The following is a 13,625-nucleotide window of genomic DNA, read 5'->3' as shown; positions in this document are numbered from 1 at the left end:
TTGACAAATACAGCAAGAATAGTTTGTTCTGTATATTTGTCTACATATTGCTTTTCATGATCGTTTCGAGACTCGACTTGGTTGTCAACACCTATTGACTTAATTGGAATAACTATCCTGTTAACAAAATTGTTACATGCTTTATCTGGCTTAAATTGCTCATTAGGAACTTGCTTGCTTTTCTACTTTTCCACTGCAAAGGACGAATAAAGGGAATAACAAACTATTCATATATGTACGGGGGGTTGTCTCTATAAAATTCAAGACTTTGGTGCAAAGCAGAAATGAAAAAGTGGATTTGAGTTCCGGAGATAAAAGTATTTCATGGGGTTTTAGCCACGTGGAGGCAAATAACGGTTTTATAGGGATGGAATAAAACGGCACAAGTATAAATCTCGTTGAGAATATTGTGATAAGGTCATTATAAATCTAAAACTGCGCACCGCCGACACGTTCAACTCCCAGGAGGAATATTATAACACCGACGTAATGATTTCCTGTTCGAGCCAAGAAGGGGACAACGAGGGGAGGAGGAGGAGGCATGTTTCTCATTTAATGCTATAAGTTTTCACCTGACCTATCAACAGTTCGCCTCAGAAGCAGTTAACACGCAGGCGTTTGTGTATGTGTGTGTGTGTGTGCGCAGTGTGTGTAGGCGCGTGTGGAGCTCTCCTTTCAGCACCGCGAGCTTCAGCACCACAGAGAATGACAGCTCCCGCCAGCCCACGCGTGTCTAAAAAGTCTCTTTCAGGCAGGAGCAAGGTTATTTTCAATTCTATTCATCACGAGTTCATGGTTTATCGCGAGAAGTGACCTCATATCGCATTTTACCAACAGTCAACTGGCTTTATATGTGAAGAAATTAGCGCGCGAGCCTGTGAGATGGTTCGCGCGCGGCGTGCGCACGAACGTGCGTGTGTTTGTGTGTTTTTGTGTGTGTGTGTGTGTGCGCGTGCGCGCGTGTGAGAAAGAGATGATTAGAATGATGATGATGATGATGAGGATGATGATGGTGCTGTGGGAGGCTGTCAAGGTGTCCTCGAATACAGACGTCGTACCGTGACGTGTGTGTGTGTGAGAGAGAGAGAGAGAGAGAGAGAGAGAAAGGGAGAGAGCGAGAGGGAGAAAGAGAGAGAGAGAGGCAGGGAGAGACGCACGAGCTTTAGTGGGCGGAGCCAATAGAAAGAAGCGGAGAAATTGAGAATTCCACGAGTCAACATCACGGATCCCCACTGTCAATCACAGCCCCGCGGACCAATAGCATCGCAGAACGCGGCAGGCTCGCCCTCCCCCCCTCCCGCACACCTCCTTTTCAGTCCCGCCCCCCTCCTTGAGCTGTCCTCTCCGTGCACGCGCGTGGTCCACCCCCCCACCCCACCCCACCCCACACACACACACCACCACCCCCCCTCCCCCCCACCACTAGGTCGAGTTGAGGAGGAGGAGGAGGAAGAGGAGGAGGAGGAGGGATGAGGCGCGCGGCGGAGGGGAAATGGCTGCCGAAAACAAGCCGGAAGGTAAGAGAGAAATAACGGTTTTTATTAAAGGTGGGAGAGTGCCGTTAAGTCCGGGTTCAGACAAGGAGATGAAGGGGACGGAGGCTTGGAGGAGGAGAGCGATGAAGAAGAGCGGGGCTTTCCCTTTCTCCTGCCCCGTCCCGAAAACACGGACGGTGATGCTGAACCAGCGACTGTATGGAACACGGTTAACCGACAGCGAATAAATAACGGAAGGAGAGTTTGTCCCGTCGGTAGCCGCTGCCTGAGTCGGGATGGGGGAGTTGTTATTTTTTATCGTCCATTGTGTGCCAGCGTCTTCCCCGAATAGCAGCTTTATATGCGCGCGTTAAACGTTCACCATAAAGGATGGGGAGGATGAGAGAGTGCTTCACGCTGAAGGAATTCAGATGCTCTATGCGCGTGCGTGCGTGCGTGTGAATGTGTGTGTGCGTGCGTGTGTGCGCGCGCGTGTATGTGTTTCTCTATTTTTATCTGTCTCTCATAAAGCACGGAATAGAGCTTTCAATTGCAGATTTCCTTTCCTGACAAGAACGCAACCTACACCACATTCGACCACAATTAAACTAATGCTGTATGTGTGTGTGTGTGTGTGTGTATGTGTGTTCATGTGATGTTGATCTGTGGTTGCTAAGGTGAAGGTGAGAATCTGGCTGCATCTAGGTTGTGTGTGTGTGTGTGTGTGCGTGTGTGATTGGAGTCAGCATCATCCATTCCTATATGCTACAACTGAGACATGTAGCCTACTTGAGGGTTATAAGAGGTGTGTGTGTGTGTGTGCGTGTGTGAGTTTGTGTCAGTTTTAGGTCACTTAATGCGTTGGACTTCCTCCGACTCCCTCTTATGGTCGTAACAGCCACAATTTGTTTCCTTAGCGGTGCGCTCATGGATTCTCCAAGGCACAGTCAATCCCACTATAGGATGATATCATCCTAATCTCAATTTGTGAATTCACAGCATTCTGATTTCTTACAATGTTGTTGTCATTTGCGTCAACACACTCCCTGCTTGATTAGTTGTTTGAAAGTAAGCTTTTATTTCCTTGCCTTTCATGCCGGTAGACAAATAAATGTGTTCCTATGTGGGTGACACACTGTCCCACGTCTTAAAAGTCACAAAATGCAATGTCATATGTGTTGTACTATTCCAGTAAAATATTCAGATCCTTTCTTAGCCAACAAAATCACCAGCTTGTGATGTTAAAATGGACGGGTCGAGCCTTTAACCTTTACTTACTCCGCTAGTGAGCAATGTTGATCAGCGTGTGTCTCTAAGGGGCAATAATTAGTCAACATGTCCCTGGATGCCCTCATAACCAATAGGCTTTAGACAGGCTGCACCACTCAGATAGTTCATGCTGTACATTCTCAGGCTTAGAGCGCTTTTCTGACACACATACATACAAGTGAGCACGCACACACACTAGCCACAGGCAGCGAGAAGGCTGTGGGTAGAGAGTCCCGTTGCGTGGTAAGACTAGATCAGAAGATGAGACAGAGGGCCCATGGGCAGATCAGCAAGTACTGTGCAACGTAAATATAAAACCCTGCCCCTTCACACGCTGTACCTATGCACGCAAGCGGACACACACTCACAGCACGAGGGTTTTGTTGTCCACTAGACCTCTGTGTTCTGGGGAGAGGAGATGTCAGTATGTAATAATTTACGAGCCTCTGCCATGCTGACTGAAAGCCAAATGAATCGCAACGCACGCAGGGAGACAGCGATACACTCTTTCCATCCCCCTGGCAGATGTGTGTGGCGCCAATCGGCAGAGTGTACACCAGTGGGCACGAGAACAACATTCACCATATAGCCTGGAAGACCATCTCCCACTGCGCTGGTTGGTCTACTTTGTATCATAGCAACAGTGGTCAGGGAAACTGAGAAATGATGAGAGAAGAAAAACTAAAGCTGGGTACAAGTTAGTCACACACACATGCAGGCAGCGTATCTACTGTGGCCAATCAATCAGGGGACACAATGGATGCAAGTTAGTGGATCAGAAAATGGATCAGTCCACACGCATATCACTTGGAGTTTTGTTTCTGGGCTTTAGAAGGAGGAAGAATGAGGCGGAGTGTATGACCGCCAAAGGAAACCAGACTCTTGAGCGTCTCCTAAGTCTGTCTCCGTCTCTATTTTTTCCCCCGTCTCGTCCTCTTTCTCTCTCTCTCTCTCTCTCTCGCTCTCTCTCTCTCTCTCTCTCTCTCTCTCTCTCTCTCTCTCTCTCTCTCTTGCTCGCTCTTCCTCTCTCTCTCTCTCTCTGTGTAGGACTGAAGAAGATAAGAAATCCAGAACGAATGGTCAGGATTGCTGTTGGTTACACCGGACACACCCCTCCCAAGAGTGACGAGACAGACGCCAACAGTAAGAGACACATAAACACGCATTCTGTGCATGTTCGATCTCAAGTGTGTGTGTGTGTGTGTATTCATCTATAGCACCGGGTGACTCTGAGAGCAAGTATAAAAGCCTTCTTGCAGAATGATGTGATGCAGGAGCTGAGGTCTCCTCCTCATCTCTTCTGTTACAGATCACACTCATACATGTGTGTATGTTCACACACACACACAATACAAACACACTATCTCTGTGTCTGTGCTGAGACACATTCCAATTCAGCTCTGTTACAGATCATGTTTATTCATGCATACCAATACAGCATTAGTGGGCACAAACACACACACACACACACACACACACGCTCATGCACATTCACGCAGACAAACACCCACATTTGCACATGGACACAGTGTCACCGAGGCGACAGGGCTTATTTCAGTTATCAGTAGTTTATTGTCATGCATAATCTGTACACATGACATTTTGTATCTACACTATAATCCTCAATGGGCCTGGTTAAACAAGAAGTGAGATGGAGTGTGTGATCTGGGGTTACTGTGTGGTTGTGTGTGTGTGTGCACAGTATGTGTTTATTGGGCATGTGTGTGATTGCTGTGGTGTGTTAGAGGGACTATAAAAGCAATGATTGCTTTGATTGGTTATTGATTCCAGAGGACATGAGGCAGATGCATTTCTGTGTGACTGTGTGTTATGGTGACAAATTGGAAGAAAATAAACAGATGTGAGGAGGAGCAGACAGACACAGTGTTTAGTGAGGTGGTGATGGAGGGCTGTGGGTATGGGGGTGGAGGGGGTCGGGGGGGTTGGGGTTGGGGGGTGTGGGGGGGTGGAAACTGCCCCCACAGCACACATGCACACACACACACACACACCCCACCCCCTTTTTCATTTCAAAAGGAGCAGATGGCCTCATACCTGCAGACCCTCTGAGTTTGTCATGAGGCGATAAAGAGAATGAGACTGTCTGAAAATACCAAATAGAGAATTGGATAAAGAAGTACAGTTTGGCACCGGAAAGCAGAATAGAATAGAATAGAATAGAATAGAATGGAATAGAATGGAATAGAACAGAGCATTGGCCAACACTGTTTAATATGACTTGAGACTTCCACCGCCGATCCCTGTCTCCTATCTGTTCTCACGTCCCAGCTGGAGGATTACTGGAGGAAAAGTTTATCAGCAGAATGATAAAATTAGCATGCACGCCCATCTCTCTCCCTCTCTCTCCCCAGCTCCCCTCTCCTCCCTCCCACCTCCTGCTCCCTCCCTCCCTCATCCTGCCTCTCGCTCTTATCCCATGCTATGCCCCCCCCCCTTTTTTTTCTCCCTCTCACTTTTCTCTGCCACCCCCCCACCACCCTTACACCACCCTCCCTCTGCTCGCCCCCCCGCCTCCCCCTCCCTCCCCCCACCCCTCTATCTAGCTGCTGTGCAATGAGCCTTTCTTTCTGTCACATTAATTTCATCCCGAAAAGGGGGAAAAATGTGAAAATTTCCCCTGACGCCTCCTAATATCAGTAGGGGGAGAGTTAAGAGTTGCATTTGGAGCATTTTTTTCACCTCTCTCTTTACTGAGAAGAGTTTTATAATTAACTGACAGCCATCTCACAAGGGCATTGGCTTGTTTCTGTGTTAAATATGGAGATGACAGTTTTATGAGGTAAAATATTCATCAGTTGGAGGCTGCTCTTCTGTCTGATTCTGTGCTAAATTGCGGCATTTGATAGGCAACCGGAGCAAGGTTTCACTTTTGGGTCGAACATTTTTCACTTTTAAGGACAACAAACCTCCGTATGACTTCATAAGCCATCAATGCCGCATTAGCATTCAGGCTTTGTCACTCCTTTGACTCGACTAACAAGTGAGGGAGTAATCTGTGTACAGCCTGTGTTTGTGGCTTTACTGTTGAAGGACTCAGCAGCCACAGCGATGCAGGTAGACACAAATAGTTCAAATCCAAATAAAAATGGAAACAATACGGGAATTTCCATAATGAGATGCTTGTCCCTTAAGTGTCAGGATGGTTAATTTTCCTGGGTAGCGAGAAACAAAAGAGAAGTTTTTGCCCCATGTCACACTCTAATACAGCTCCACCGAGAGCCATTTGGAACAGATGGAAAAGACGATTGCGGCGCTACACAGGCTGAATTTTTTAAAACAGGGACACATTGTCTGGTTCAGGATTGTTAGAAATACAAGATACAACTCTTTAGAGTATAAAAACTCATCAACATTTCAGCAAATTAGCAAAAGCGATCTCCCCCGGTTCCATGTCAGTTGGCAGAGTAAACGTGATGATAGGTTAAGACGACGCCGGTGTTACCGTGAACGTTCCTGTTCCTGTTACTTTATGCCAAGGTCACGGGAAGAAAATGCCACTGTGGGACAAATACTGTGATGTGCGCTCTTTGATCAACGAAGCACCATGTGCACGTGTGTCTGTTTGCATGTGGGAGAGTGCCTGTGTGTGTGCGTGTGTGTGTGTGTGCGCCTACGCATGTGCAACTGGCTTGTTTGATGTGGTGGTTCTGGTACATTTCAAAGGCGAGGCTCTGATGAGAATTCTTCAGAACAGCGTGGAGGGGAGGGGGTTATAGCCAGGAGGGGTGGGGTTTAAACGCTGATTGGCATTCATAGCGGAGAGGCTGGAGTGCTGCTAAAAAGAAATTAGGCTTTAACTAAGCTGCACCATTCAGCTGTTTAACTAAGCTGCTGCACCGTTCAGCTGTTTGAAATTCTGTCTTCTCAGGCCTTCTATTAATAAATGCATAATTGATTAGGGGGAGCATACGTGCCTGAACACACTTCCTCCTGACACACACACACACACACACACACACACACACACACACACACACACACACCCATGTACAGTATACAGTATATTCACATGAACACACACAAAGGCACACACACGTTGACCTCACTCCTGTCCCGCTGTCATCCTTTCCCGTGTGTGTGTGTGTGTGTGTGTGTCTTTGTATTACCTCCTTCCATCCCTTGTCCTTGTGAAATTCTTACTTTCTAAACCTCCTGTCTTTTTGTTCCCTTCATTTTCTGTCTCTCCGTGAGTCATTGTCTCCCCACTTCTGTCGCCCGCTCTGACACACACACACACACGCGCGCACGCACCCGGGCACACACACCTATCTCCCTTTTTTCTCTCGCTCTGTTGTCTGCCCTCAGGTACATTATAATTCCTATCTTCCCAGGGGAGTCATGAATGGACGCCCTCTACTCAAATGCTTATCAATAACCTTTGAGTGCTCGCTCTCTTTGACTTCTGAGCGTCACACCCGCTGGGCACACACTCACAAACAGGCACGCACACATACACGTGTGCACACGGCCCTACACACACACACAGACACCTGCACACTCATTAGTCTACTGTGCACTCAGTTGTCTCCCTCTCTGTATCCACTCTGAACATGTGTATTTCACCTATAAGCAAATAACCTCTAATAATTCTGACTCACAGGAAGTATTAAACAGCAGAAGTATGCAATCTGCTTGCTTTCTCCTGCTTCATTGATTAGGTGTAATCTTCCTCAGAGCTCATTTCAAGGGCTGATACTTACTACTAGGCCATAATAAATGTCGACGTGACGTCTCTTTTCACCGCTACGCCAACAGTCTGAGCCGTATCAGCCGTAAATCAGAGGCATCCCACCAAGTTAGCAGTATTACATGACTATTTTCCTTCAATAAAAGCCATATTAAGCTGATGTGCATCTGTTTTAGGCCTGAACACGCCTCCATACAAATGGACTTGCTTAGTGGTCACGTCAAGCTGTTGAAAAAGAGCTATGTTATCAACGTTTATTATTTTAATCAGTCCCCAGAAATGCTGCTTTTTTGCGCTCTCTTCTGGCTTTGTCTTGGCGTATAATGAGAAGTTTCTTCCCTCCTCCTGTACGTCTCTCATTTATCTTACTTTATCTTTACCCTCGCCCCCTCCCTCCTCCCTGTTCTGCAGATGAACCGGGCCAGTTGAAGATCTACCTTCCCAAGAAGCTGCTTGAGTGTCTGCCCAAATGTTCCTCTCTGCCCAAGGAGCGCCATCGATGGAACACCAACGAGGTGAGAATGAGATACACTCGAGGGAAATATCACTGACAGTGAGATGAACTCAGTGTTTTTTTGCTGGTGACTCATCTCTAGCTAATGTCACATCGAGGGATGAAGAGGAGGTAAACAAATACAGTGACAGCTTTTCATTATGGAACCTTAAAACAATGGCACACGGCTAGGAAGTAAATAAACAACCTGAACTCACAGCCGGAATCCTACTAGGCATACATTTAATTTGGCATGTTGCTGTCTGTTTCACTTTGTTACCCAAACAGCCGAGAATGGGCTCAAGAATAGGAACTCACCGGTCAAAACATTGGACCCAGATGATAAAAACAAGGAATTAGATTAGCGATTGGATCTTTTCACTGCCCAAATGTCACCAGGTCCTCAAACCCTATGGTCTGTGGGATAAAGATTGTTATCGCAAGCTGACATTGTTGCTATGCAACCACTGCAAGCCATTAAAAGTGAGGCATATCTCTGCCCAAAGTAGTTTTTTTTCCCACCTTGTGTTTTGTGTCAAAATGATGCTCTGGTTCCATTGTGTAATGGTGTCCTCCAAAACACATTCTGTCCATTGTGGAAAAAATGAAAATGAAATGCTGGGGCTGAGGCCAAAATAATAAAGGCAGCGGCCATTCCCTCCCTCAAAGGATTAGATCATAAAAGCAACTTAAGTGAAAGTAACACATGAGCTTTTTGCACCTCACTTCAGTTTACTCCGACCCAACCAGCACGCTTCATCTGTCATCACACCAAAACATGGATGCAGTCATTAATACAGAGCTGCTCTGCTCTGCTCTGCTCTGCTCCACTCTGGACCAGAATCCAACACATATTTGCATGATTAATAACAGATATTTTGATTTGTGCTGCTGGCTAAACTGCACAGCAAAAATTAGTTTGGAATATTTCTCCTCTCCAGGCCAAAGATAACCCTGAGCTGAACATTTGGGGTGTGAAAAGCTTTTCAGAGTTACATGTTGTTCCAGACTTAAGCTGTTAGCTTAGGGAAGTGTTTGATGGGTGGAAATGGATGCAGGCATTTATCGTCAATAGCTCCTTGTTTATGCATTGCACAGCTCTCCACTGGTGGTTTGCTCCATCCATTGTGATGTGGTTGGCATCTGCTGAGACATTTTCTCCATGTGCAGGCTGTGCTCTCCATTATAGATGTGTGTTTGTGTTATTGATTACCAAGTCCAGCATTATTATGCAATGCAAAGCTGATTTGGCCTGTGGTTTTTCTCTCAGGAAAGTCATTACATTTTTCATGCAATCCATCTCAATGAAGGTCATACTGGGAGTTAAGCACGGCGTCTGCTGAACACTGTGCTCACAGGCAAGAGGCAGTGTGTGCGAGAGAGTGTGTGTGTTGGTTAGGGACTTCTAGACCAGCGGCGGTTGTGTACACGGCACAGAGACCGAGCCCGTTGTCACCACTCCACTTTCTCTCTCCATCTCCCAATAAGTCTCCATTCCAGCGCACCACCTAGTCCACGTCCTCCCTACCTTTTATACTTCCTTTTCCTTTCCTCCCCCTGTGTCCCCACGGTTCTCTTTCTGATGAGGAGGTACAGGCTCAGTTCAGGGGAGGTTGGGTGTCCCTGAGCGGATTCCTTCAAAGCTCCTCTTCCACCCAGGCATAAAGTTTCCTGCATACTTAAACACTCCATTGTGTCTGCTTCTCCTCTTCCTCGGTGCTTTCAGAGGAAGAGCCGTGTGTACGCTTTCATGTGTGTGTGTGTGTGTGTGTGTCTGGGCTTGTGCATGTATGTATTTCTGTCTTCCGTGTGTTTGTTGTGTATGTTTGTGGATGTGTCTATTAGAGATACACACAAGATTCAGATTATTGAAGTCGATTATTTTGGAGCTGCAGCAGCGGAGGAATTGATTTTTTGGGTGTCTGTTGATTTTTATCAGTCTGTATTGCAGACATCGCAAGAAGTATAGTAGTTTTCATCAGCAGCATATTGAAATTTGAAATAATCTTTGGTCATCAGATTTTATACTCAGGGTGTGTGTGTTTTATTTATTCACAATAGATTGCAGTAGGATTTTTATACATGACATTTTCAAACCAATCAATTTGCAAAACACGTCCAGTCTCATCCAGAGTGTGTGTGTGTGTGTGTGTGTGTGTGTGTGTGTGTGTGTGTGTGTGTGTGTGTGCGTGCGCGCGCGTGTATGTGTGTGCGTGTGTGCGTGCGTGCGTGTGTGTGTGTGCGTGTGTGTATGTGTGTTATTTTTGAACATAATGCTCTTCTGGTGTAAATGTTGCTCATAAAGTGTGGTGATGAGTTATTGACAAAATGTGTTGGGAAAAGCCCAGAGATTTGGTGTGTAGACACATTTGTGCATGTGTGATTTTGGTGTGTGTGCATGTTTAATGTGTTCAATGCACACATGTGGGCCTGAAGCATCGGTTTTGTGTTTCCTCATCCTTATTGTTTGGGTATTAGGTTTCTGCACACTGTTAATGCAGGTCGGTGTTTAGATACGGGATTATGCTCTGTGTGTGTGTGTGTGTGAGAGAGAGAGAGAGAGAGAGAGAGAGAGAGAGAGAGAGGGAGAGAGGGAGAGAGAGAGAGAGAGGGAGAGAGGGAGAGAGGGAGAGAGGGAGGGAGGGAGGGAGAGAGAGAGAGAGAGAGAGAGAGAGAGAGAGAGAGAGAGGGAGAGAGGGAGAGAGGGAGAGAGGGCTAGAGGGAGAGAGAGAGAGAGAGAGAGAGAGAGAGAGGGAACCAGAGTTACCAATAGAAAAATTATGATTCTCTGTTTGGGTCGCAATGGCTCTGATGGAATCAGACATAATCCTTCATCTGATGTGTCTTTATTCTCACCTTTTGTTAGCAATGTACGCGTCCGTACGAATGTAGGAATGTGTGTGTGTGTGCGTGCGTGCGTGCGTGTGTGTGTGCGTGCGTGCGTGCGTGCGTGCGTGTGTGTGTGTGTGTGTGTGTGTGTGTGTGTGTGTGTGTGTGTGTGTGTGTGTGTGTGTGTGTGTGTGTGTGTGTGTGTGTGTGTCTGTGTCTGTGTCTGTGTCTGTGGATGCGCGGTTATTTTCCGTGCATGTGCGTGTGTGATTGCATATGATCCTCTGATCTCTCTTTTGTCACGCATGGCTCCCCCCGACACCTTGGCCTCCCAGGAGCACTGAGCTGTGACCCCATACATTTTCAACTCGTCCACTCCTCTCTGTCCTCTCCTCTCTTCCTCCCCTTCCTGGCCCTTTCTCTCTCTCTCTGTCCCTCTCTCTCTCTCTTTCTCCCTCTCTCTCTCCTCTCCTCTCTCTTTTGTGTATCCACTGATGTGTGAAATTATTCTGGGATGGAGGGATAGATTCCTCCCTGAAGGGCTGAGCAGAGGTGTGAGCCTTTTGTTCAATAATAGATTGGGGGTGTATGTGTATCTGTCCATGTTAATAGACTATAGACTAGTTTTAGATAACAAACCACACTCAGGTGGACTGGCCGCTGTTAGAACCTTTATTTATTTCATCCATCAGTAATGACTCCTTGTTTGTTTGCAGCGCTAAAATAAGGCGGCGCTGAAACTTTTCAGAACATAGGAGTAAGATAACTTTATACTGTCCTGGAACTCAAGCTAATGAAAACATATTGCTCCTCACATCACGTTGATACGGCTGACTTGCCGACTCAGAGGTTTCTGAATTCAAACTGAGTTGAGTACAAAGTGAAATTTGCACTCAAAGCTTAAAGTCAAACTATGCACATGCCACCTAAAAGTACACATCACACTGAGATCTAATGCGCAGTTTAACGGCTTCTCATAGTGGCTTATATACTTCACAGCGCCTCTCTGCTATGATTCAAATGATGCAACTGTCAAACGGGTTGGTGCAGACTTGAGCGCATCATACAGATGACAGCCGTCTGTTCCACCCCTGCATGCCAGTCGGCTCCACATCTCGCTCAACTGTAACAGCGCAGCGCCAGTGTGAGCAGATTTGGTTCTTTTGTGATATGAAATAATAGTATACGGAACATTCATTCTTTTTATTGTAGGTCTGCTCTTGTCGTGCGGTGATAGATTGGTAGTGCTGCGGCGTGGAGACAGCTGTCTACTTGACAGTTCACGCACGCTTGTATCTCGCGTGCTGCTGCATGATATTAACATGATTGCTTGGATGAGCAGCGGGTCAAAAAGCATATACATTTTAGACCACTGGCCCATCTGCTTTCTGTGTATGTGTGCGCGTGTATGCGTGCGTGTGTGTGCGTGCGTGTGTGCGTGTGTGCGTGTGCGTGCGTGTATGGCGAGGAGAGGTGTTGCCATGGTAACAGATTAGGAGGGTGCATGTCTGTGTGTGCGTATCCATGCTAATGGTATGATCGATGTTCCATGTGTGACACAGACATAGTTCATGATTGTGGGGTGCATTAAAGGTGATAAGATAGATGTGACGTTGTTAGTGCCAGAGCTTTCAATGTCAAACATGAGCAGGGCGCTGGAAAAAAGGAAACAATTAGAGGAAGACAAAAGATCTACATCTCAGGTAAAAATGCAGGAAACACTCTCACCTCCTTCTGCGTGTCTGTGCCAACCCAAACAAAGCTCTGTGTGTGCATGTGTGTCTTCGTCTTTAATTTATTATTCATGTCATTATTGTTGTTTGTGAGCCATTAAATAGATACAGTGATTAAATATGCATGTATTGTATTCCTACATCTCATAGCTGAGACATCTTCAGTTTTCCTCCATAGGTGAAACATAAGGCAGCAGGAATGTCTGAAAAAGAAGTTACACAGACGCCGAGTGGGAAGATGCGAAATGTCAGTGAACAGAGTTTGTGCAAAAATCGGAGTGCAGAGCGGAGGGCTCCATTATGGGAGCGATACAGTTAGCAGACAGCTAGTTCCAGGCCTCTATGTTCCATTTACACTGTGGTGAAGGGTGCCCTTGATTTATGACTTTGATGTGTGAATAGCTAATGTCCAGCTCACGCTGGCACCGGGCCGGGGGAGGCTGACGCTCTCCATTTTGTCAGCTGTGTCAGAACAAAGACAAAAGTAACGTGTACCTTTGGAAACTTATAGAAAGTTTCAGTTTAAAATGTTATGGGTGTGCTGCATGCATTTGTTAGATAATACATCCGTGAGAGCCTGTGTGTGTGTGTGTGTGTGTGTGTGTGTGTGTGTGTGTGTGTGTGTGTGTGTGTGTGTGTGTGTGTGTGTGAATGAGAGTGTGTCTGTGTTAATATGTTTGTGAAAGACTTTGTGTGCGTGTGCGTGTGCGTGCATGTGTGTGTCCTAGAGCCTGCCTATGGCTCTAACCTCTCCAGCTGACATTGAGATCCATGCTGTTGCCGTTTACCAGAGTAAAGTATGGTTTAATGAGAGGGCAAAGAACACACACACACACACACTCTCGCACGCACTCTCACGCGCACAAACTCAGGCAAACACACACTCACACACACACACACACGCAGTGCATGCACACATGTATATACACACACAGACAACACAATACCAGAGGCGGGTTTCACAGCTTCTGGTGTTTGATTCCTATTCTTTTATTTTTAATAATTCCTCCGTCTTTTGGGTTGAGAAATATTTTATGTTTGGAGAGTGCCAAGTTATAATCACTAATTAGTCCTCCAGGCTCTCTTTCTCTTTTTCTGTCTCTCTCCTCCTCCTCTTT

The 13,625-nt window shown here is 46.4% G+C and overlaps 1 protein-coding gene across 1 annotated transcript in view; it reads left to right on the top strand.

Moving 5' to 3' along the window:
* Positions 1-1,492: 1,492 nt before the first annotated feature.
* Positions 1,493-13,625, top strand: part of LOC142991308 (calmodulin-binding transcription activator 1-like) — a 46,751-nt gene continuing 34,618 nt past the window's right edge. The window contains exons 1-3 of the mRNA XM_076141376.1: positions 1,493-1,517; positions 3,792-3,887; positions 7,864-7,967. Coding sequence (XP_075997491.1) covers positions 1,493-1,517; positions 3,792-3,887; positions 7,864-7,967 — 225 coding nt within the window. The remainder of the gene's footprint in view (positions 1,518-3,791; positions 3,888-7,863; positions 7,968-13,625) is intronic.

This window comes from Genypterus blacodes, unplaced genomic scaffold (assembly GCF_046128005.1).
Source record: "Genypterus blacodes isolate CSIRO-AG114 ecotype Tasmania unplaced genomic scaffold, CSIRO-AGI_Gbla_v1 ptg000017l_1, whole genome shotgun sequence".
Classification (NCBI taxonomy): domain Eukaryota; kingdom Metazoa; phylum Chordata; class Actinopteri; order Ophidiiformes; family Ophidiidae; genus Genypterus; species Genypterus blacodes.
This window is presented reverse-complemented; position numbering and strand designations above follow the sequence as displayed.